At 41.0% G+C, this 24,439-nt stretch overlaps 2 protein-coding genes across 2 annotated transcripts; both read left to right on the top strand.

Moving 5' to 3' along the window:
• The first annotated feature begins 201 nt into the window (after positions 1 to 201).
• Positions 202 to 13,214, top strand: ctsc (cathepsin C). Its single transcript, XM_022194455.2, has 8 exons — positions 202 to 571; positions 1,055 to 1,200; positions 1,933 to 2,087; positions 4,391 to 4,546; positions 5,239 to 5,357; positions 8,062 to 8,193; positions 8,658 to 8,890; positions 11,390 to 13,214. The coding sequence occupies exons 1-8, from the start codon at positions 412 to 414 to the stop codon at positions 11,654 to 11,656; spliced, it is 1,368 nt and encodes a 455-aa protein (XP_022050147.1). The 5' UTR covers positions 202 to 411; the 3' UTR covers positions 11,657 to 13,214.
• Positions 13,215 to 14,661: 1,447 nt separating this feature from the next.
• LOC110951403 (ras-related protein Rab-38) lies at positions 14,662 to 24,220 on the top strand. Its single transcript, XM_022194449.2, has 3 exons — positions 14,662 to 15,035; positions 19,818 to 20,098; positions 22,940 to 24,220. Exons 1-3 carry the CDS (start codon positions 14,837 to 14,839, stop codon positions 23,093 to 23,095), a joined length of 636 nt encoding a protein of 211 aa, XP_022050141.1. The 5' UTR covers positions 14,662 to 14,836; the 3' UTR covers positions 23,096 to 24,220.
• The last annotated feature ends 219 nt before the right edge of the window (positions 24,221 to 24,439 follow it).

The following is a 24,439-nucleotide window of genomic DNA, read 5'->3' as shown; positions in this document are numbered from 1 at the left end:
AGTGTGTAAAGTGTGTAAGATACTCATAGAGCCTTTAGATGGATCATATTTATATGAGAGGAAGTGATAAAACATCCCCTGGTATTTTGGAAGCATTTATGGATTACGACTTAAACACTGAAAACATTTTTCATGTCTGCTTTAGCCGTTAGCTACTTGGTAAAACTGATAGACAATAGTGCGCATGTGCGTAGCAGGGATCTATCTTGACAAGACAATTCAAATGGTCTGTGGTTGAAAAGTTTCAGTTTGCACAAGTAGCAGTGAGAGCACGCAGCGGCGGCAGACGAGTCAAAGCAGGAATAGAGGAAAGCAGGGTGAAACTGTTAGTGTTAGTTTTATCAGTGTTTTCTCAGCCGACGCCGCTCTGACCGGTTTTAAGGTGTTTTAAGGTAAGCTAGCTGAGTCAGGATGAGGCTGAACGGTGTGCTGCTGTGTGTGCTTCTGTTGTGGGTTGAAGGGTCTTGGGGGGACACTCCGGCCAACTGCACCTACGAGGACCTGCTGGGAACATGGGTGTTCCAGGTGTCCCAAGTAGGACACGACAAGACCGTCAACTGTTCTGCTGAAGGTAAAGAAAACGCAATTTAGACAAACTGGTCTCACAATAGAACTGATCACAAGACAAGGAAATAATAGCTCATCCCTGTGGTGATCATGTGACATGTTGAGGCCTGCTTTCAGTTCAGAACCCTACCTGCTGTGTCTTGTGATGTAAATTAGCTTAAAGCTAACTGTGCAACAATATAATATATGTACTTTTGTATGTATCCTAATAACCGCATTTACTATCACGTGGATCTGCACAGTTTGCTCTAACATTGGGCTCACTTTATTTATGTCTATAGCTGCACATAATGGTCAGACACTAATTGTCTTTTTTAAAACCTGCTGCCCTTGTTTAAATACATGTGTTTTTTTTGTACACATCCTTTGAGAGCAAAGTACAAACTAGAATGAAAACGGCTAACAGAATTGAGTAGATCTTTGTGGTTGGGGACTGTAGATTGGAAGGTTCCCTCCATGTATTGCATGTTGTGGTGTTCCTCATCAGCCACAGGTGACAGCACGGTGACTCTGACTCTGGAGAAACTCTCTGTCGCCACTGACCAGCTGGGGAACACCGGCTTCTTCACCCTCATCTACAATCAGGGCTTTGAAGTGGTCATCAATGGCTACAAATGGTTCGCTTTTTTCAAGGTAAAAGATGAACAGACACCACATTCAGTTTTTTGAGTGATTTGAATTTTGCCATGTCATCTCCTCTCTGGTTGAGTTGTCACACCCTGCACTCAAAGCTACTGCAGACTACTTAAAAAAGGAAAAAATGGCTGTATTGCTTTTACTATGCGCTGTTGACTTTTATTGAGTGAGCTCAGCTGACCACAAACAATGTAGTCAAAGTCCAGCACATCATTCTCAGCAGTGAAGAACTTTGTGCATCTATGAGAAAAGATTTGGAGGGGAAGTGTCATCGTTGTGGGGTTTTTAAGCACTCCCTGACATTTAAAGGTGTGGTTTCACTGTCTCTCAGTTTCCTCTCTCTTTATCTAGTATCATGGTATCAGCAAACTATTCCCTCTTTAAAAGCAGTAGAGTTAATCTCGTGGTCATCTGTTATTTCTTGTCGCTCACATGACGCTGAGAAGGGGGGAAGTGTCTGTCACAGTCAATCTGTCTTCAAACCCGCAAAATGTTTCATTCACATCTAGTTCAACTTCCCCATTGTCTGGCTCTTAGTTTCGCTCAATGTAGCGGTATAAGGGGATGATTTGATGGAGGAATTTAGACCTGCAAAGGAACTCATAATTCCTCCTCAAAACACATGACTTACTGGTTAATGATTTACTGAAAATAGCCTACCTTATATTTAACCATCTGAGGTTATTACAGTGATAAAGCTCTAACCTGTTTGCCTCTCCGTACTTTCAGTACACCCAGGTGGGCTCTAAGGTGACCAGCTACTGTGACCAGACCCTGGCAGGGTGGGTCCATGACGTCCTGGGACGCAACTGGGGCTGCTTTGTAGGGAAGAGGGTGCAACCAATACCACCCCGACATGATATCAAACCAGTCTTCAATAGCTGGTACGTAATTTACGAATGCTTTAAATTATTTAAAATCTACTTAACCCCTTAAACTTCAGTGTACCGCCGGCGGTACACCTACTAATTTGCATAGGAATTTCAGGAATGTCCGACGGCTGCAAACACGATTATACAAACACTATACGCCGATGGAAAGCTTAGATTCTCATGAATCCGCCGGTATAAACCACTTTCAGATGTGATTACCACAGCGGGTGAGAAAAACACATTTGTCCGACAAAAACAAATATTCATCCATCCGTTCTCTATACACGGCTTCAACGCACACAGCGCGACTCACATTTCCGGGTTTATTATTACACACAAAAAAAAGATTCCATAAAAAACGGCCATAATCCAACCTTTTACATCAGATGACACAAGCCAGTAAACTATTTTGTCCAAAACATGTCCTGAAGTCGGTATAAAATCCCCGAATCGGTCATTTTCAAGGAAATGCACCTCCCGATGCGCGTCCAATATTCCCTGTATTTTTCGTAATTTTTTTTATTTAAAAATAGAATATTAGCGATTTTTTGTACTGAAACGGCTGGAATTGACTGAAGCTTAAAGGGTTAAACTCAAGACATCAATGGACACACTGGGACATGGGGAAATCTGTTTGTACACAGTCTCGATGCAGGAAGTGCTGCTTTTCGTCTGCTGTGCAGTTTATATATTTTTGCTTTACTCTGCACTTTTCCTCCCTTGTTCCTCCTCTCTCTGATCTGAACGGTTAGTCTTGCTTGTAAGCCTTCGAAAGGGGACTGGAAGAGGAATTTGCATTAGAGAAATCAGATTTGAAAACATAGCTGCTGCAGAACAGCTGATACACAAGTGGACTTTGTTGAAGCTGCTTCCTTTGTGCTGCAGCTGGATTTAAATCTGGTTATTGTTAGTGTGAAGTCAGAGGGTTTTAGTAGAATTAAGCTGCTATCTCTTGTGATCTGAGTGATTATAGGTAAATGGTTAAATCCTTCATTGTTTTACCCAAATGTCTGAGGTAACCCGCAGAAATATTAGTTTATCTTATCAGTATTTGTTAGGATTGTAGTGTGATATTTCTCATACACAATTGTATCTTAAAAGTAAAAGGAGAATCAACATTATCCCGGCTGTATTTTTAGAGTCTGTGAGGGTGTTTTAATGTGTGCACGGTGTTTACATCTCCTACTCTGAATGCAAACCTTTTCAGGTTTCTATTCACTGTTTATAGTAAATGGACTTTAGATATCTTCTTCCCTACAAACATTTTGTGTTTTTTTTATGCTTGTCAAAGATTAGACCTTCCCCACATCACTCACAAGCAATAAGGTGGTGCAGGGCAAGAGTTTTATTCACCCTGCATGTTGCTAAAACTCTGAAAGTCACTTACTCAGCAACAGGAAAAATGTCACCACACATTCACAGCTCAAACTGCATCATGCTGCCTTTTGGTAGTCGTATAAATCTGTGGGTTCCACCTTCTTCCAGAATGAAATGATAAAATGTACACCCAGTTGATCTTCTCTGCACATCATTCTGACAGATGATGGTCGCTCTACGCTGCCTTGTCTTGGTCTCTGATGATGTGATGTTGAGAAATGTAGGAACAAAGAAGTCCTTATTTTTTAAGTCACAGTAAAGTAACTGGTGGAAGCTGCAATAAACAAAGTATCACGATAAGAGACTGTAATGTTAAAATGCCAGAAAATGTCTTATAATGTACAAGTATCACACATGTTAGTCAGCATACATACTCTGTGACTAAAATGATGTTGAGCAGCAGAAAGAACAGCCCAGAAAAGACGGATCGTTGCATTCTGATGTCCCATGTAGGACTTATGCAATAAGTGCTATGTGTAGTAGAGGCAATAAACAGGAGCTTAAAAATAGCCGTTACAGAAATGTGAAACCTCTGTCTTTATTCTGCAGTCTGGTACGACAGCAACTTAGCAAACACAAAATGTAATCAATGAGAAGAGTACAAGTTTCACAAAGGTAGCTTTTCTTTTGAACATTTACGTCTTTATTTCACAGATAATAACATAGTGTGAGACAAAGAAATGAGGACAGGAAGAGAAACAACAGTGTTTATTGCAGCAGGTGTTTGGAATTCACCTTTTCCATTCAGCTACTGGCGGCTGAACAAAAGCATTTATTTTTATTGTAGCACTGCTGCCTCATGTCAGACCTGTACATGCTAACCCATCTGACATTGCTCATACAATGTAAGTGCTTTTTTCTGTTGTTGTGGGAAAGACAAGTGCCTTTTTAAAAAATAAAAAAATCAACCTCACATATGATTATTCACCCTGCTTCAGGCTGCTTCAGAGGCCGTACAAACACAACTTGGACTTCATTGCTTCAATCAACTCTGTACAGAAATCCTGGAAGGCCATGCCCTATGCAGAGCATGAAATGTACACTCTGCAGGAGCTGCAGTACAGAGCAGGAGGGCCTGCCTCACGTATCCCTATGTGAGTACATTCTTGTATTTCCTCTTTTATATTCTAAGGTGTCATCATGGAGGGAAAAAACTAATTTGCATAGACGAGTAATTTGCACTCCTAAATTAGAAGCCTTGACTCTGTCCTGTTCATATAGGGGGGGGGGGGGGGGGGGTGCTTATACACACATTACTAATACTCCATCATCACCCAAACAGATCAGTGCTTTTACCAAGATGAATGCTGATCCTCCTCATATGGATTTCTTAAAATCAAGAAAAGTAATCTGGTCCCTCATACAGCTTTTAGTGGAATGTGTGTGAAATCCCTGCAGTCCAGCTGGTCTCCAGGCATGCAAAATAAGCACATACTTTACCAACAATAGACGTGAAGCAAGCACTTCAGATACTACCCAGACCACTAGATCCACCTTATCTAAGGTGGATTTATGTGCGTTATCTTTCCAGTGCTATGAAAAGTATTTAGCCCCTTTATTGCTTTTCAACCCTGAATCACGGTCAGTTCAATATTTGTTTGACAACAGTTTACAAGAAAGGCCGATTTCAACAAGGTAGTGTCAATTAATTGAAAATGTAAAATAAGTAATTCACCCCCTTCAAGTGGGATTTATACGTTTCATAGGCATTGTATTCAGTTTTCTGTTTGTTTGTCGATGCTGAAGGAAAATGTCCTTGAAATGTGATTCTTTGTCTTTACTGTAGACGTGCTCGGCCTGCGCCTGTGAAAGCTGATGTAGCCAAGATGGCGGCAGCTCTTCCTGAGCGCTGGGATTGGAGAAATGTTGACGGTGTTAACTTTGTCAGCCCTGTGAGAAACCAAGGTGACTTTTATTTCCTCCTGTAGAAACCTTAGAAATATTTTTTATTGCTGCAATGCAAATGACTGAATGATAACTGTATTTTGAATGTGCATATGTGTTATTAGAAATGTAGTACAAAAATGCAAACAATGTAACTCAGGAGACGGGGAGGATCAGATTTAGGCAAAGCCACACCTTTACATCTGACCAGACGCTGAACAGCAGCTCGCCAGCTACTTTGCTTTCCTCTTGGCAGGTCTGGGTCTGCTTTGTGCTCTCCTACTGTGTTTCTGCACAGCCTAGTGTGTGAGTGGAGAGATTATGCGTGCTGAGTACTTTGAGTGTCTGAGAGGGCCTCTGTAGGGTGGGGTTTAAGGATCTGGAGAGGACTGAAGTGTTTCTCTTGAAGCCCTGTAAGCCACTGCGCAGGGTTGTCGAGCTTATTTTGCTTCAGTGTATCCAGTCAGGTAGATTTTCTTTTTTTCGGTTCTGTTGCAGTTCACAGAAATTTGGTCGGACTGAAGATAAATTGGTTTGGCTGGTCTTACGTAGACTGTGAAGCCAGCAACACCCACACATTGAGTCATAGCTCCTATTACTTTTATTTGCAGTATTTTGACAACCTGCTAGGCTTCCTTGCACAGATACTCATAAGATGCTATGATATTGCTCGTGTTATTTCAGTATTTGACACACATACAGCAGACACCTATGAAATGCGTGTTTGATATCTGGTTTCATTGCTCTTTGTATGATTGAAAAATTGCACTAGTCTGATTCAGACATAAGTGTTTTTTCATAATCATGTTTTTATTTTCCCTGTGATAAGAGCCTTTATACACATGATGTGAACATGATGAGATGATTTGTGAAAGATTTGTAGTCTGTTGAAAAGTTGCCTCTACACTGATCAGCCACTGCTTTAAAAGTTCCTGACTAATGCTGTGCATGTTCCCCTCCTCCTGCCAAAACAGCTCTGGTGTCCTGTGGTATCTGACAGCAGGACACCAGCACTGGATCTTTAGGGATTTGTGGACTTTGAGTGAGCAGATCAGCGACTTGAGCTCTTTTCGTGTTCCTCCATTTGTTCCTGGGTGAATTTTATAGTTTGGCAGTGTGCGCTGTCCTGCTGCGGGAGGCTTTTGACATTGGGGAGTGCCATGGGGGATGAATGTACTTCATCTGGAACCATGTTTAGGTGGTTGCTGCGTGTCAAATTAACATCCACATTAATGCCAAGACCCAGGGTTTCCCAGCATATTACTAGATTGTAACAAGATGATTAGTGCCATTCACGTCATCTCTCAGTGCTTTTAATGCTTGTGGCTGGTTGGTATCAAATATTTAAGGAGTTCTCATTCAGTGGGCCAGTATATAGGAACATCGCTGTATCTTAATGTTCTGTGCAACCCAGTGTTGATTTGATGCAGGTCTAACGGTCATTTTAGCAAATTAAGTCTTCATCCAGTGCAGTGAGAGTTTTAACTGTCACATTGAATCCTCTCAGAATTGCAACAGCAAAAGTTCCACCGCACCAGTGTCGATCTTTAAAGTAACTGAATAGCTGTTACACCTTATTGGTCTCAAGAAAATAAAATCTTGGACCCAAATAAAAACTGTCCTCAGTGTCACCCATAGACTGTATATAAAGATGGACGTAGCATCTGGCTCCAGAATTGAAGCCAACCCGGAAGTGTCAAAAACTTGCAATATCCCGCCATCCACTAGGGTTGGCTCCAAAAAGCTTTTTCTCCATAGACCCCAATTCATTTTTGGAGAAAATAAAATTTGATAGACTGATGTTCTACAGCTCAGGATTTTTTCCCCGTTAGTTTTCATGGTCAAAATGAGAGATCAGGTGGCCGATCTTAAAATGAATCAATACTGAATTTTAAATAAATCGTTAAAGTTGGCGGAGCCAGGGGGCGTGGCTGTACTTGATAGACAGCAACAGAAGCCTCTGCGGTAAAATGTGGGCGGGATAAGAGAGTCCTCAGCCAATCCTGCCCCTAGTTGCTCTCCGGTCCAGTCTGTTTGACGCTTTTTACGTCACTGGCTCCAAAAAATCCAAAACGGCGACCAGGAAGTAGCAAAATCCAGGCTTCATTTTCTCGTCGTTGAAACCAACGGGTGACGTCACGGTTAGTTCATGCCTGGTGTCACCCTGACTTGCATCATTACTACAATTAGACCACCCAGCAAGCAAATCCCTGCAGCCTTTGTTCTCTTACCTAATTTGTTTCTGCAGAGCATTTTATTAAGAACTGGATATCTCACACCAAGTACAGTGACCAATTTCTTTAATCGGTGTATCCGTTTCTGTTTCTTACTCCATTATTGTGCATAATGTTTGCAGATGAGTTATGTACTGCGCAGGAGCGTTACAGAACGTTTAGTGCTGAATGCTATAATGTATTCTTGAATAAGCATGCAGTTAAGGTGTTAGGACTTTATTTCAGGGGTGTCATACCAGCTGGCATGAGGCTGGGAGTTTTTGTTGACAGTGTCAGCAGTATTGAAATTAGGAGGGTTAGGGTTAGGAAGGACGTCTCAGTAGAATGCTATGTAGTACAACAAAACTGCTTATTACAGTCTCAGAAATGACCAGAAAGGGTTTGAGTTAAAATTGCACGTTTGAGCTAGTTGGGATTTATTGAAGTGGAGGTTGTGTTTTTTCTTTCACACAGTGGGATTTCTCAGTGTAAATCCTGATGTTCTCTTTCAGCATCGTGTGGCAGCTGCTACTCCTTTGCCACCATGGGAATGCTTGAAGCTCGTGTTCGGATCCTCACCAACAACACTGAAAACCCCATCCTCAGCCCTCAGCAAGTGGTCTCCTGCTCTGAATACTCTCAAGGTAAAATAGCAGTCAGTCTAAAACCCATTTTCTCTTGATCTGATGGACTCGCGTAATAACACAGTAATGGTTGCAGAGAACTGCAGATATGAACTGGGCAGCAGTTAGAAAATATAAATGACACGCTCTGTAGAATATTCATGTCATAAAACATAATGATCTTGGGAAATTACAGTACTGCTGTATGTAGAAAACTCTGGGCTGCCTTCCCCCCTAATCAGAACACGGAGCCTTATAGCATTTTTTGAAAAGTGTGTCCTTACTGCCTTCAGAAAATCAAGCGTTGGTAACTGCCCTGATTAGTGCATTTTCACTAATTATTTTGAAGAGTCTTGGGGAAAAAAAACGTAATTTATCGGTTACCCTGAAGGAAATTAAAGACAACCTGCAAAAATATTTCTTGACAATTCCAAATGTGTTACCTGTTGAGCAAACCTTATTTAACGTTGATCTCTCCTTTTAAGGGTGTGATGGTGGGTTCCCATACCTGATTGGAAAATATGCTCAGGATTTCGGCATCGTGGATGAATCGTGCTTCCCGTACATTGCAAAGGACTCTCCATGCGGTGTTCCTCAAAACTGTGGCCGCATTTACACAGCAGAGTACAACTATGTTGGTGGGTTTTATGGTGGCTGCAGTGAGATGGCCATGATGCAGGAGCTGGTCAAGAATGGACCAATGGCTGTGGCTTTTGAGGTACAACAGCTGCTCACTGTTTAGCTGCTGTTTCTGTTATTCATGCATGGTGTGCTCTTTAAACTACTGGGGTTTGGCTCTGTCAGGTTCACCACTCTGGTCAAGATTTCGTTTCCTTGAAGCGAGAGTGCAGGACTTTTACATATAGTTTAGCTTCAGTTACATTCAAGCTCTTAGTGCCTGGTAAAGCTCTCTGCCTTTTACAGTATACAGAGTATTAAATCTGCTTTCTGTGGCAACATTTCCACACTGGTGCACTGGTAGTGATGTTCTGTCTGTCTGTCAGCCAGCAATGATTGGTTTTTGGCTAAGCTGCGAGGGTAGCAGGTGTAGCAGCAGAGATGTAGTAGGTCACAGCAACCAGGAACATGTTGGAAAAACCAAGGCCGCACTCAAGAAAAGTTCCTAAAACTTCAGATAAAAAAGCAATTCTGTGATTACAGTTTAAGAAGGAATGCTACTAACAGCGAAGCAGATGTCACTAGCATGCATCAGCAACGTTTGTGTCATAACCCTGACTGCCAGGAGGGGGCGACATGAGTTAAAACTGTTCATACTCGGACCCTTTTGTGCATTTTGTAAATGGGTTACTTGGTCCCTTTCTCGAAAACACTATTTGGTTTGTCCATTCCTTGCCACTGTAGAAACATGACGACACAAGAAGACATGCTCCATGAAAGAGAACCGCCTGCCCAATGTAGAAATAAAGGGCTCATTCTATGTTGATGAAAAGACAACAATTGACCCTTCGCTAAGCCCCGCCCCCCTTGGTTACTGTTGCTACGCCTGTCAAGCTTTCCCTCTGAGCATGAAATATGGAGTTTTTAGCGATACCGGTGAGTGATATTTCTCAGGAGATATGTGCAAATTTCTGGACATATTCTACAGCCATATCAGAGAGAAGCAGACAGAAGGGTCTCCAGTATGCTTTTGAGAACTACATTCACCAAATTAAATGTTGGCGGAGTGCAAATGAAGAGGATGTTAAAATGGAGGGAAAAGCGCACAGATCTCAGTGTAAGCGCCAAACACCCCATGTATTGTCACTTCACGTCAAAAATAATCATTAGAACAACAATGTTCTTGTACAGCAGGGTAAGCCGACATGTATTATATACATTTAAATTAATGTTATGTCAGCTGTCATTATCATGTGTCTGCCCATTTCTTGCTAAGCTAAACTTGTGTTTGTTTACAGTGTGCCAGGATATTGCTCACATATAGTGGGGCTGATCTATACACTTGATCTCATTAAGGCACAGCAAAGCCCAGCAGTATCTTGTACAAGTTTGCCACAACAGTGGCACAAATCAAGGGATTACAACATTAATGCAGTACCAATCTCATCTGTTGTTGTCGCCAAAGCCAGACGTGAGCGTAGGCGGAGACCCGTAGATTGCTAGTATATATATGCTATACCAGTGTCAGAAGTTGTCGCTATATATCACCAGTATTTATTTTGCTCCAATAATACACAGTAGCTCAAGTTTTAAGAGAAGTAACCTTCCATTGAGACGTCTTTCTTTGCTAATGTTATCTGACCTAACACACAGAGCTACGGTTAGCTAATGTTAGCTAGCAACTTACCTTAGAACAGACGTAGGTGTTCTTATTGATTTTGGAGGGATTCAGCTGATCATGCGGTGTCCCACAGTGCTTAATCCACACGCGGCACCTTTTCTTCTTGTGTCTTTGGCTTGGGGAATGCAAAAAAAATGAACACCACCCTCCAAGCTTTGCGAATAACGAGTGTCGGACTTGCAAGTACCGTACGCATACCGCTTCTTCTGCTGAAAGCTTGACAGACCTCTCGTGCCTAGTTACAGTTGCTAAGGTAGGATTGGACAGTAGCCATTTGTGGGAGGGGCTTAGCGAAGGGTCAATTCAAAGACACAGGTGATTGTACACAAACAGAAACATCATCATCATAAATACTCCTGTGTCTTCCATTTTTGCCAATAGATCCTTCTAAATCGTTCACACTGGTCCTTTAAGACTAAACCATTTACAAAACACACAAAAATGTAGGAAGGTTAATAGCTTTTTAACTTTTGTCGCCCCCGTCCGGGAGTCAGAGTAATGACATTAACACTTGATGAATGTTCATGACGTAAGCATCATCGTCTGTCATTTTCTTTCCTAAAATGGAATCCTTCCTCTGAGCGCAGAGTTGTTTCTTTATTTGGAGTATCAGGAACTTACCTTGAATGCTAAATCACCATATGTGGCAATATGTTCTGTTAGTCTTAACAGTCTAAATCCCTTTCTGTTAGTCTAAATCCCTTGGAGCACAGATGTAAATCGTCCTGTTAAATCCAAACCAAAGACAGAGCAAAAACACCAACAATAAACTCGTATTTTAATCTTTAATATGTAAATGTAACCTTTTCTTCTCCATAAAATGTTTTGTTTGCTTCATCCTTTAAACCTCAGTAGACCTTTTGTTTCCACAGCGAAAAAATGAAGTGAAAGGAATAAATGATTCCTCTCCGTCTGCAGGTCTACCCTGACTTCATGAACTATAAGGAGGGCATCTACCACCACACATTCCTCACAGACACCCTCAATCCCTTCGAGCTGACCAACCATGCTGTGCTGCTGGTGGGCTACGGCCGCTGCCACGTGACTGGACAGAAGTACTGGATTGTGAAGAACAGCTGGGGCACCACCTGGGGTGAGGATGGCTTCTTCCGAATTCGCCGGGGAAGTGATGAGTGTTCCATCGAGAGCATCGCAGTCGCAGCCAACCCGATTCCCAAACTATAGAAGCTGGAAACTCAGCATGGGAGAAATAGGCATCTGGATGATCAGTCACAATCGTGAAAATTAAACGTGTCCTATGTAGCTTGGCTTTCTTTAATGCTTGCTTATGAGGTTGAAAATTTGAAGCTATGTTCTCTTCTTTTCTAATCCAACCAGTATGGTATAAATCACACATTCGGATACAAAGTTATTCATTTCAGCTTTAATGCCAACGTCCCAAATAGCTGTGAGATACATTTCAAAGGGAAATCAACGCAAAATCTGAATCACGGTCAGAGTGTGAGTTAGATCACTTTTTAAGCCTAAAACCAGACTTTTAATTCTTTTTAGTCAGCTGTCAAATGCTTATATATTATCAGTTGTGCATCCACATTATTTTTTGCTGGTTTGTGTTGGTCGGTAAACGAAGGGAAACTTGAATTGTAGGGGTTACTGTTTATCTAGCTCGTCAGAGATTTTAATGTACAGCCACTAGGGATGGGTGGATTTTGGTCATACATTTTTCAACCAATTGTTCCCAGAGCACAGACGGGGTGGATGCATCAGCACAGAGACATGTTTCCTGCCTGCTGGAGTTTTTCTTTTTGCATCCTCGTCATTCCTCTTCTGCCTGTGGATCTCTACTGTGAGGGAATGATGTTTTTACAGCCACGAAAAACACGCAGGCTTAAAAACACTAAGTGACATGTTTTGTTGGTCTGTCGATCCGCCCAGGTTCTTCATTTTCTGTTTTTAATATCCGATTTAAAATGCATGAAAAAGGCAAAAGCAAAGAGATTTATGATGAACTCTGGATTGTTTCTTTTAAATTGGGAATTAAAAAAGACTGACAGGACAGATAAATATCACACTTTCTCTCTTTTTTTTTTTAAATGAACAGTTTTTGATGATGATAATGGTGGTGCTGGATCCAAACCCACCATGTAAACTATCTGACATTATTTGAAATAAAAAAGTGATGTTTCTATTTTAGTTCATTTTAATTCTAGAAGTATTTCAAAATACCATTTGTTTACTGCTCCTGAAAGGGATTTTAATTTGTAGTAAACAGTCAAACTGTTCTTCTACAGCTCCATTTTTTCTTGTAGTATAGAATTTGAATTTGCGAGGTCTGCCTATCATGCACCATTTTTTAAATGTTTTGTTTGCTGATTTCAGCGATCACTGATTAGCTGCCAATTACAATTGTATTCAGGCTGTAACTGCCAGTGCAAACGTGGAATCCAAATGGATTGGTACAAACTGTGAATGCCAATTGTAGCAGTTTTAAGAGAACTGAGAAGTCAGTGTTTGTGTTTGCTTGTCAGGTGCAAAATCTTGATTGAATTTTTTTGTCTCAGGGAAGCCCAGTGGAGAGTTGGTATATCTGTTGTCCTTGCATCAAATTGAAACCATGACTGCCATGATTCTCTCAAGGGTAGTTTGTTCCCTGTGGAGCATTTAAAAGGGATTTGTGAATCAGTTACTAAAGGGAAGCGACTGATTGTAGTGCCTTTTATTCTGCCTCCCTTTTGCTGCATTTTTGTTCTGTAATTTGGTGGAATAAAAGCATTGCAAATTATGTTTTGTTTGCTTTGTGTGTATGAAGGAGGAACACTATTTAAAATGGATCTGAATGGTATTTTGGACTTTATGTAAGGTCATATTTGATCAGTGCTGCTCAGGAGTTTTCTGTGCAGCAAAGATTTTCATGGCATCAACAAAAGTATGTGTGACAAGAGGCTACAACAAATGTCATAAAATGAGCACAAATGACTATAGAAGGTTAAAGGATGTCTTCTGTGAGTACAAATGTTCAGATAAATGTTCAGATCTAACCAGTGAAGTGTGACGCTACGCCTGTTCTTCATTTCTGAAGGAAATATCGTACTCTTAAGTCCACCTCATTACTCAGCAGCTAAACATGAAGTATGCTTTTTATTGCCTTAACTACGTCTCCACCTCTTGCAGCGAACACTGACATGTTGCTTCTGTTTGATAAAATAAATCCAGTAGTTTAATTCAAAAGCAGAATAAGTTGAGTGATGTCTATTTTCTTTAAAATGTAACTGTTACACATAAAGCATGCTTAACACATTAAAGGGTCATTTTAAAATAACTTGGTAATTGTAACAAATCTTACTTTACAGTTCATTTTGATCCATATCTACTTTGTACTTGTGCTTAGGATGAACTTTCTTCGTGAGTATTATTGATTTTTGTTTGCCTCTTAGAGAACATTGTCTCCAAAACTGTTCATAGACTTCATAGAAATTTGATGAAGTGCAGCATAATGACACAGAGATTATTATTGTTGTTGTCTCTGTAGATTCTCAGTCTTCAAGCTTTTCCTGAAGCATCGGTAAAATGCGACTCAACTTTTTCTTTTTAGGTTCTTGAAAATGTTTAACCTCTCATTCAAGAAGCTAGTTAGCCTTTTACACACATAATTATAGCTTTTATTCACTGCTGCAGCTGTTATGTTACTGTATTTATGTATTTTGATATGTATATGATGGTGTACACGATGTCTAAGAAATCAGACACAATATTGGAAATCAGTGGTGTCTGTGGGGGACTTTTTACCCCATGCTCCCCCAAAGATCTTCAGATACATTTACGTATTATTAGTAGATATTTAGAAGTTTTTATTGAATTTAACAGAAAATCCAAAACTCTCATCCAAACAGTAAAAACAAGTTTGTTTCTTCTTACGTGCCAGTCTGTGTTGTGCTATCAAAATGTATATAAACCTAAAAATCACTTCTTCTCATTTCTTTCCACCGGGAAAAAGATTTCATTCAAAAATTCACCATCATCCAAGAACAGACCTGCAATTAAAAGTGACTATCAGTCAGGAGGGGGGTGATGTGGGCTTCTCATAATAGTTTAGATACAGAAGTTTTTACCAACAGTACCTACTTTTAGCACATTATTAAAGTAACTCATTTAACTGCTAACTAGCTGTAAGTAATCTGAACACTCCCTCCAGGATTTCTACACATCCCTGCAGCTCTCCTGCGTGAGTCACAAGGTCCAGACGTGTGCGTTGCTGTGCGGGCCGGGGCGGACCTCAGCTCCCCTCCTCGTTCCCAGCTCTGCTCAGTTCCTCTCTGCGCTGTCCTCAGCTTCTGCCCCTTCATCCGCAGGTTCTCTCCTTTACGGTGGATTCATGCTCAGGTCTCGCCCTCCTCCTCGGTCGCCATGCAGAACAACCACAAGGAGCACCTCTATAAGATCCTTGTGATAGGGGACCTCGGGGTCGGAAAGACCAGCATCATAAAGCGCTATGTCCACCACAACTTCAGCCCCAACTACAGGGCCACCATCGGGGTGGACTTCGCGCTCAAAGTCCTCAACTGGGACCAGGAGACGGTGCGTCTGCAGCTGTGGGACATCGCAGGTACGGAGCCACTTTTACGCACAGCTCACATGGAATAGCTGGAGGTCAAACATACTGTAGGCTGCGCTGAAGTTACCGGAAAGTCACACAAGTTGGTTATTGTGAACTTTTCTTTAAAGTTGTCACAGGTTTTTGAAACCTGTGTCACCAAAGAAATAATTATATTAGAAATTTGGAGGCATTTTACACACTGGGCAAAAAAAACTAACAACCCCCCCCCCCCCCCCCCCCCCCAGATAAATCTTAGTTTATTGGTTAATATTCTTTAGAAAATGCTTCAGGCGAAGCAAAAAAAATAAGGAAAATAGTTTGGTGAAAAATAAATAAATGTACATCGTCTAGCGAAATTGTCTTTTATGTCAAATAACCTCAGGGGTCCAGTTTGGAAATGTACTTTTAACATCGAGTGCTGGTGGAAAGCAGTTTGTCATGAAGGAAATTATGTTTATAATTATTTTGGATGTTTTGTCAAATGTCAAGTTATTTAAGGAAGCACAATAAAACGGCAGCTCCAAAATCAATTTCCCTCTCCTCCATGGGCACAATTTGAAGTTAGGGCCAGAGCTTTCCAAATAATTCATAACATTTTTATCAGATTTTACCTGCTCAAAAGGAAAGTACAGACTTTATGTTCTTTCTGTACGGATGATGGCTCAGAGTGAGAGGCCTGATTTGTGAGTTTGGAAGAATTGTCTGTTTTACATAAACAGATAACTTGAGGTCAGGAATGAAAAGACATTAGAGCAGAAACCATGTGACCACAGCTGTTATTTAACCATTCTCATAATAAATGATTTCAAGGCTTATCCAGGCTTAACCGTTTGTACCAGGTGACCCGCTGGATTTCCTCATCCCAAATCACTTCGCTACACAATTCTGCAATCCCATGTGAAAAGGCTAAGGTTAATTTCACACCATTTAGACTCAAAATGAGCCTGAAAGTGACCTTAATGATGGAACATCGTGGTTCCACATGATAGAACAGAAAGCAGCCATGACTGCCTGAGGATGGTTTCAGGTCTTTAGCATAAATTATGGCACTGGCTGGTTGGTTTGGCCTAAAAATAAAATAATTTCGTACAATTTTGAGCCACATGGGAGCATAGGTTGCAGCCTATAGGACCAAATGCAAGCATGTCTCCTATATTATAGTCATGATTTGGCACAATCTGTTCACCAAACCTGGTATTCCTGCTCTAAAACTGTGTAACGAACCCACAACACGTGCGTTTACCTAAATTTGACCCAGCGAGTAATTCAGTCAAATATCCACTATTTTCTATTATCAGTAATCTTAATTTTACCCTATCTCATTCTCTAACCTCATCTCTACAATACTGTTATGTACACTGAACGTCATTCTTGACTTCTAGGACACCTCCTGTCTCTCTAACTTTAGTATTTGTGTTATATATTTGTATCATCTGCGGCTGGCATAGTGTAATATGTGTGCATGCACTCGGTTGTTTTCTCACTGACATCAGTGGGATGGAAGGTAAACATCTTTAATGACAACAAATTCTAATATCTTTTCTTGTTAGAATTTATGACTTTGCCTTGGGCGAGCACAGAAATCAGAAATAATACAAGCTTTTGACCGTGATGCTGCTGGCTGAGATGACAAACCTGAAGGCTACAGCAGTCTCATGTCACATGAGCGTCGGCTGAGGTTTAGAAGAATCCTCTGACCTGCTGCTCTCTCCCCTCCTCTGTGCTCTTTCCAGTAAGTGAAAGCAGTCATGTGTCTCAACCTCATGTGAGGGAGATTTGAGGCCCAAGCTTCTGTATACAGAAAGCTTTTTATTATGAACTAATGATGAGAATCTCCTTCTGAGAAAACGACTCCAGGTCTTGTATTGTATTCTCTGAAGTCACGTAGAAGTTGGAGGTGATTACCGTAAGTTGTTAATCTTCTTTCTGCATAATTTGGGATGAGCTGTGTCCATAACAGTATCACATAACTCGCTGCAAAGAAACAGTTACTATCCGACATTTATTAGTTGCATTCAAAAAATAATTTTCTTCTTTTTTCATCCAGCACAACAAGCCTGTTAGGGGATTTGATGATGTCTGAAGTTTTCTCATGCCACCGATGCCCACATTTCTCACTTGCTGTTTCTGTGCATCTCCCAAGATAAACAACCTCAAGAAGAACCTCTATTTTTGACTGCTATATTTATTTTCTGATAAGGGTGACAGGGTTTACTTCACGGGCCTAAGCCATGTAAGTGAGGTAGATTTGTGGCTTATTTCAGGGGTTTTAAATAGTATTCAAGCCTTTTGCAATCACACAGATTATGTTGAGCTGTGGTAGTTTTACCACCTTAACGAGCGAGCCTCAGTATGTATACATATTCATATTTTGAGCACCACTCACTGGTTATCTTACATGAGAATTTCTTTTGCAGAATTTCTATTTTTGTCTGTGTTATTTTCCAGAAGGTGGTATTTTATATGCCAGTCTGAAGGCAAATTCTACTCATTCACCTTTCAACTCATAATTAGTAATTCCCAAAGATTCACATTTTTGCTTGTTTACTCTTTAGAGAAATACCTGGTTTTGTTGTAGGGGTTTAGGCATCCTCTCTAAAGTCATTGTACAGAAAGCACTTTGCTTTTTCTGCTGCTTGGTATGCTGTAATGCTACATGAAAGTCTTAGGTCCTGTTTCAACAAGCATCTGTCCCTCTGATGTGTCCTTGAGCCAGAATCTCACTCTCCCAGCTGTTCTGCTGCTGACCCTGTGCCCTGATCCACCTGTCCATGTGACAAACACTCCTGTGAGACTCACCAAAAATCAAATAAACACATACAGTATGAACTTACTGCTTACTGACATCTTGACCACCATGACAAACTGCTTGTAGAGACACAAGTTGAGGTTTTGGGCTAGTCAATGTCTGTCCCGCAACCTGAACCTATTTTGCAGCTGAGGCTGATGGAGCAGAAACTATGGATGGGAAAATCTGTGTGGATAAGGCATTTCAACAGGGCTTATCAAATTAATTTTACTCTCAGGAATTTTTATACACAATCGGCCAGGCGGGCACACACACACACACTCACAACAAAGACACATCTCTCCTCGCCCCACTCTGCCTCTATCTGTGTTTTCATCTTATCTCCCTCTTTCTGCTGCTGTAAACAGCACATGTATGTAAATTGAGTGCAGGTGAAGTAGGTGGAGAATGGAGCACATCTGAAACAGCAGAATGAGAAAACAGAATAACTTGTATTTTAGAATCTGTGCCTGTTTGCTGCTAAAGTGACCTCCAGCTTTCTGTGTGACATTGGGATGTTCATCTCTGTGTACAAGGGAACAGAATGAAAAGATGAATTTCTTTATGTGCGTCAATGATAGTATGAAAGGCAGCTTTTTATCCTTGTTAGGTTGCTGAGGTGTTCATGGAGGTTATACCATTCATCCTCATCCAGGAACCATGTAATGAGTACTGCAGGAGTATCGGGTTTTGGAGGCCTTGTTGTGAGTCGTTCCATCTTCCTACAACCAAAGTAAAAGCTGTACTTTTAGTCTCAGAACAAGGTCAAACACAGTTCCGGTGGGTGCTGTGCTGGACTCTGCCAAGGTTGCCCCTTGTCTCCGAGCCTACTTGTGATATTCATCAAGTGCAGCCAAAGTGGTGAGGGAGTCTGGTTCAGGAGCCTCATTGTCACGTCTTTGCTTTTTGCGGGTGACCTGGTTCTGTTGGCTTCATCAGCTCATGACCTTCAGCGTGCACTATCAGTTAGTAATCAAGTGTGAAACAGCCGGGATGGGAGTCAACACCTCCAAGTCTGAGGCCCTAATTTTCTTTTGGAAATCAGTGAATTGCTCCCTTTGGGTTTGGGGAGAGTTGCTGCTCCAAGCAAAGATGTTTAAGTATCTCAGATTCTTGTTCATGAGTGATGGTCAGACAGATTGGTGCAGCATCTGCTGCAGTATTTCTGGTGTTGTACCAGTGCGTCATAACTGTAGAGGGAGCTGAGCTGGATGGTAAAGCTCTTGATTTAACTTTCCACAGTCCAACCTTACGGTCCAATGTGGGGCAGTGGAGGCTCAACGGTTAAGTCTCTAGGCTACTGATCAGAAGGTCAGAAAGATAAAACCCCAGCGCTGCCATTGTTGGGCCCTCGAGCAAGGCCCTTAACCCTTCCTGTTCCAGGGGCACTGTATGTAGCATTTCTGACCTGCACTCTGACCCCAACTGGGATATGTGAAAACAACATTTCACAATGCCCTAATGTGTTTTTGACAAATAAAGGCTTCCCCTTTATCCCTCACTTATGATTGAGAGCTGTGGGTGGTGACCGAAAGAAGGTCAGAGATACCAGTAGCACGAATAAGTTTCCTCTGTAGGGTGACTGTGCTCAGCCTTAGAGAGGGTGAAGAGCTTGGACATCCAACGGGAGCTCCAAAGTGTCATATCAAAAGGTGTCAAAGTGGTTTGTGCGTCTGATTAGGAAACCTTCTTTTGAAGGTTTTCCGTGCACATCCAACCAGGAGGAGACCCAGAATCAGGGTCCTAAACCCTACTTGTTGTTGTAGGGATTACATATCTCATCTGGCCTGGGAACACCTTGAGAACCTCCAATAGGAGCTAAATATTGCTGTGGAGAAGGATGTCTTCAGTGACCTTCTTAACCTGCATCCACTACAACCCTGGATAAGCACAAAAATATAGCTACAGATATACGGAAGGTCTGCACACATTCACACTGCTACCAATCAGTAATCATTTTATGTATGTGTGTCTGCATGTGTGTCTTTGTCTATGTGTTCCAGGTCAGGAGCGGTTCGGCAACATGACCCGTGTGTATTACCGAGAAGCCATGGGTGCCTTCATCGTGTTTGATGTCACTCGTCCCGCCTCCTTTGAGGCCGTCACAAAATGGAAGGAGGACTTGGATTCCAAACTGACACTAGCCAATGGGAAACATGTAGCCACTGTGCTTTTGGCTAATAAATGTGACCAGGGTCGGGATGTACTGACCAATAATGGAATAAAGATGGAGCAGTTCTGCCAGGAGAACGGCTTTGTGGGATGGTACGAGACATCTGCTAAGGTGAGAACGCTACACAAATAGACACGCACGGAAACACACAGCAGAAACACAGAAGAAAAAAAAGAATTCAACAGGAGCTCTGAGGTTCAAGCCCCTGTGTCAGCAGACATGTCCGTTCTGTTCAAATGTCCTCAAGAGGCAGCTCACTCCTTTGACTCCGTCAGACCCAGAGGCTGATTACCCCGTGGAGATACCCCCAGAAGCACATTCTGGATCTGAGGGAGTCCGATAAAAGTGCTGAGTTTAACCAGCAGTCTGTTCAGCATTTGCATATGAATAAAGCCTAAATCAGGGAGCTCTGCTGCTTTTTCTGTCTCACAGTGGAAGTTCCTTCCGTGTTATTCCAGGTCAGCTGCACTCACATCAGGTGCTCCATCATCCAGACAGGATGTCCAAGAATGCTGAGGGAATATATCAGCCCTCTGTTTTCCACAGACTGCACAAATCTTGAAGGATTACTTTGACATTTTGTGAAATTCTCTTTCTTCCTGAGAGTTGGATATCATTTAGAATAAATTATGATCCAAATGTAACTTTGGTCTAAAAAGACAACTTAAGATATTTCAGATTTTCAGCTTCTACAGTGGTACTATGTGTTCATGTGGACACATTACCAAATACATTTCAGTTTGTCTAAAGCCAATGATGCAGTTTGAATGTGATACAAGGTAGCATAGCAACAACATGCGCACACAAAATCAGGAGAATATATTAAAATAAAGAGCACAAGTAAAATGTATAGTCAAAGTACAAGACTAATTCCAGTCTAGACTGATTCAAGTCTAAATCATGCAGACAGACAGGATTTAAAGAATGCAGTGAGTGGCTGCTGACTGTAAAACGAGCAACACACTGACACAAGTCCTGACTGTGGCAGCAAGGAATCTCACAGCTCAATGGTAAGAGAAGAAACTAGACTAAGATGTTCGCCCCACAGACACATACTCTTAACACATCCATATGCAGCACAAAAAATGCAAGAAACCTTGACCTAAACTCTCAGTTAACTGTGCTGCAAGAAAAATCAGTATTTAATCAGAACTGTTTTGCACTGTAGCTGTGTGATGGACAAGAACAACAAACCAGAAATAAAACGCTCTCAGAGAAGTCTCATCAAGGAAACATGTTTAGCTGTTTTATTAATAGAAAATGTGTGCCTTTGAATTTATCATACAGTCAATACTAAAACTAGTTTCTATCCAACAAACAAGACGATGGGATTAAATGGAAATAACAGGTGATCGACAATAGTGACGGCAGTGATAAATTGAGTATTTAAATGGCTCAAATCAAGGCAGTAAATACATGAAAGAAATTAGAAGCTAAAAAGCAGTTGTGGCATTTTTGAAAAATCATGCATAGTTGGAGCTGGAATATGAAAAATCGACTAGTTGCACAGATGACTGCATGCTGCCATTTTGCAACCAGCTTTGTTGTATTCGTAGCTGTGTATAGAAATAGTAATAGGCCATAAATGTTGAATAATGTGTATTGTAATGCCTCAAATCCCGTTTGAACAAGAACATACAGAGTCGCCCTTTGAGCCGAACGTGTTTCCAGAGTCTGTATCACATCAGAGCATTCTGAGCTCGCTGCCTGAATGACCTGCCACCAAGAATTATTCCAAACTTTTATCTTGAACAACTCTGGACATGTTCTGCATGCACAAGAGAGAGAAGTGCAGTTAGCAGAGCACAGAGAATGTGCTGTTTGTTGTATTTTCACTTTCATTCGGATGAGTCTTTTCTTATAGATCTAACAGTGGGTCTGAAAGCCAGATGGGTTTGTGTTGTTCTGCAACCTTTCACATCATTCTAAACACACTGTTAGATCTTATGAATGATGAATGATATGATAATGAATGATAATGATAATGAATCTTGTTCTCTCCTCATGTGAACTTCAGTAAAACACCCAGGGTGGATTCTCTGGTTTATCAGCTCTGAGTTCTGTTTGTTGTTGCTCTAAATCCTTTAGCAGAGATGCTGTTGAGAACAGATGTTTGACATTTGTGGTTTGTTCTGTTGGGAGGAGATGGCTGTTTGTAAATGAGGCAAGACAAGTTTCTTAGAATTCCCATATAGCTCTATGATGTTTGCAGGAAAAAAAGGTATAAATGGGGATCCATGTGATGCAGACCTTTACTGGATGCCATCAGCTTGGTTTCTTGTGTTCAATTAAGTAAGGGTAAATTCCATCAAAATAAACACTGATGGTAGCATAAAGAAAAAATACAAACATGGGGAAATAGACCTTATTTAAATTTGCAATAAAGCAAGAGTATAGAACAAAATGAGACGAACCAATCCAGTGATTTTATTTGTCTGACTTAAAGTAATTCTGTTTTAATTTGTATTTTTACAGCACAACCACAGACACTCTTTGTCATTCCTCATTTATTGCTGCTCCAGTCTTTCCAGATCACTGAAGAAATGATCAGCTATTCAAAATTCAATTGTTATCATTTGGATTGGAGTCATTGCAGGCGTTTCTTACTTCAGTTCAGCTAGCTGGATCACTAAACACATTTTTAATTTTTTTTCCACCCCTGGCAGCCACTGTGAATGAACACATACAAAAATCTCTTTTCACTTTGTGTTCACATCATGGCTGCTGGCTGCTGCTTCATCCATCTATTCAGTTTAGTGATGGTCCATTTGATTCACTCACCTGCTCTCACAGGCTTCTCCTCCTGCACACATCGTTTTTGACATATTGTTCAGCGCCTCGTACCGATGTTTGCATTCATCGATTTATCCTCTCTCTGTCTCTGCACTTTTTCATATTTCACATCTCTCTTTTACTACCTTCCTGCTGCTCTTTCTTCCTTCTCTTTTTCAGGAAAACATCAACATCGACGAAGCAGCCAACTGCTTGGTGAAACACATCATCTCCAGTGAGAACGACATGCTCCAATCAGAAGTCCCCGACACCATCACCCCTCAGTTAGAGAAGGACAAAGGCGGGACGTGCTCTTCCTGCTTCAGATCCCAGTAACACCTCCTGACAGCTGGACGTCCTTTTGTGTCTCATTACACACAAAGTCAAGTCTGAGCAAGACACAGAGGAAGAACTGCTTTGGCTTTTTTTTTTAAGGAAGAGGATGAGGGTGCCAGCTCTTCTCCTGTCTGCTAGCTTTGGGTTGGGTGACAGAGGGGCAGCTGACTCAAGAATTGGAAGGACTGAAACAGAGACAGACAGGGAGAAAGAGAGATGGATGCAGCTGTGTGCGCTTGTCAAAGGCAAGGTCACCCCCTGCCTGGGTGACTTCAAGCCTTGACACTGCCACTTCAGTTGCCATGGAGACACAGTTAATGAGCACATGCACAGAGAGGTTGCAGCAAATCACAGCGTATCTGTACTAAAAGGTCGATGGAGGTAATCACTATACAAACTATGATAGCTGTCTCCCTTTCTCCCTCCCTGCGGTCGTCTCGCTTCTTTTCCTTCTGATTTCTTGTCATTTTTTTCCTCCTTAACCATCCATGTTTTAGGTTTTCGTATCATTCTGGGCTAATTAGCAGACAAAAGGCAAATTTAGGTTTAGTTTTCTACCAGCTTTTCAAAACCAACCCCTCTCTGTCCCAATAAAGCCAGAGTCATATTTTATGATTTTTTTGGCCTTCATTTTATTTTCCATTGTCATTTTTATTCAGTTTTGTGGGGTGTCCTTCCTCATCTACACCTGCTGGTTCCCGTAATGTATAGCAGACTGTATGGATGTCATTTCTAACACAGCCCATTTTATTTAATAGATAAACTCACTACACATATATATTATTTATAAATGCTCCTAAATGTGTGTATTTTTTTCTTTTTTTTCATCACCGAGGTAGAATTAATTTCATTTCAACGGTGACGTATTCAGAATTGAATTAATATTGAATGTGTATCAAACAAAGCTGTGTTAAAGCAACTCTGTTGTATCTGCTTTAATCCAGTGGTTTGATATGAAATTTCCACTCCACTGTGAAATATTTGTAATATTTGTAATTATGGAATAAATGCAAATATGTATACAGCTATGTACATATTATATAAAGCAGACTAAGACATAATAGAACCAAAGATATATCCAGTTTTCAAAAATGTTCATATGAAATAAACTTTAGCTTTACTGACTGGCTGGAATTTGTCTGTTTGTGCCTAAAGTTACACGATTTATGCTGTTATGAATTTAAATGCCCTGTTTGCCTACATGGAGATTTTCATTCTAAACTCTGTACCTAATAACAGTAATGATGGTGTAAATAGAATCCAAACCAATATATTGATATTATCAGCTAATGTTGGCCTTTCACAAATATATTGTTGTTGTTTGCATATATCCATAGTTATATT

Source organism: Acanthochromis polyacanthus, chromosome 13 (assembly GCF_021347895.1).
Source record: "Acanthochromis polyacanthus isolate Apoly-LR-REF ecotype Palm Island chromosome 13, KAUST_Apoly_ChrSc, whole genome shotgun sequence".
NCBI lineage: Eukaryota > Metazoa > Chordata > Actinopteri > Pomacentridae > Acanthochromis > Acanthochromis polyacanthus.
The sequence above is the reverse complement of the archived record's forward strand: the minus strand, read 5'-3'. Positions and strand labels throughout refer to the sequence as shown.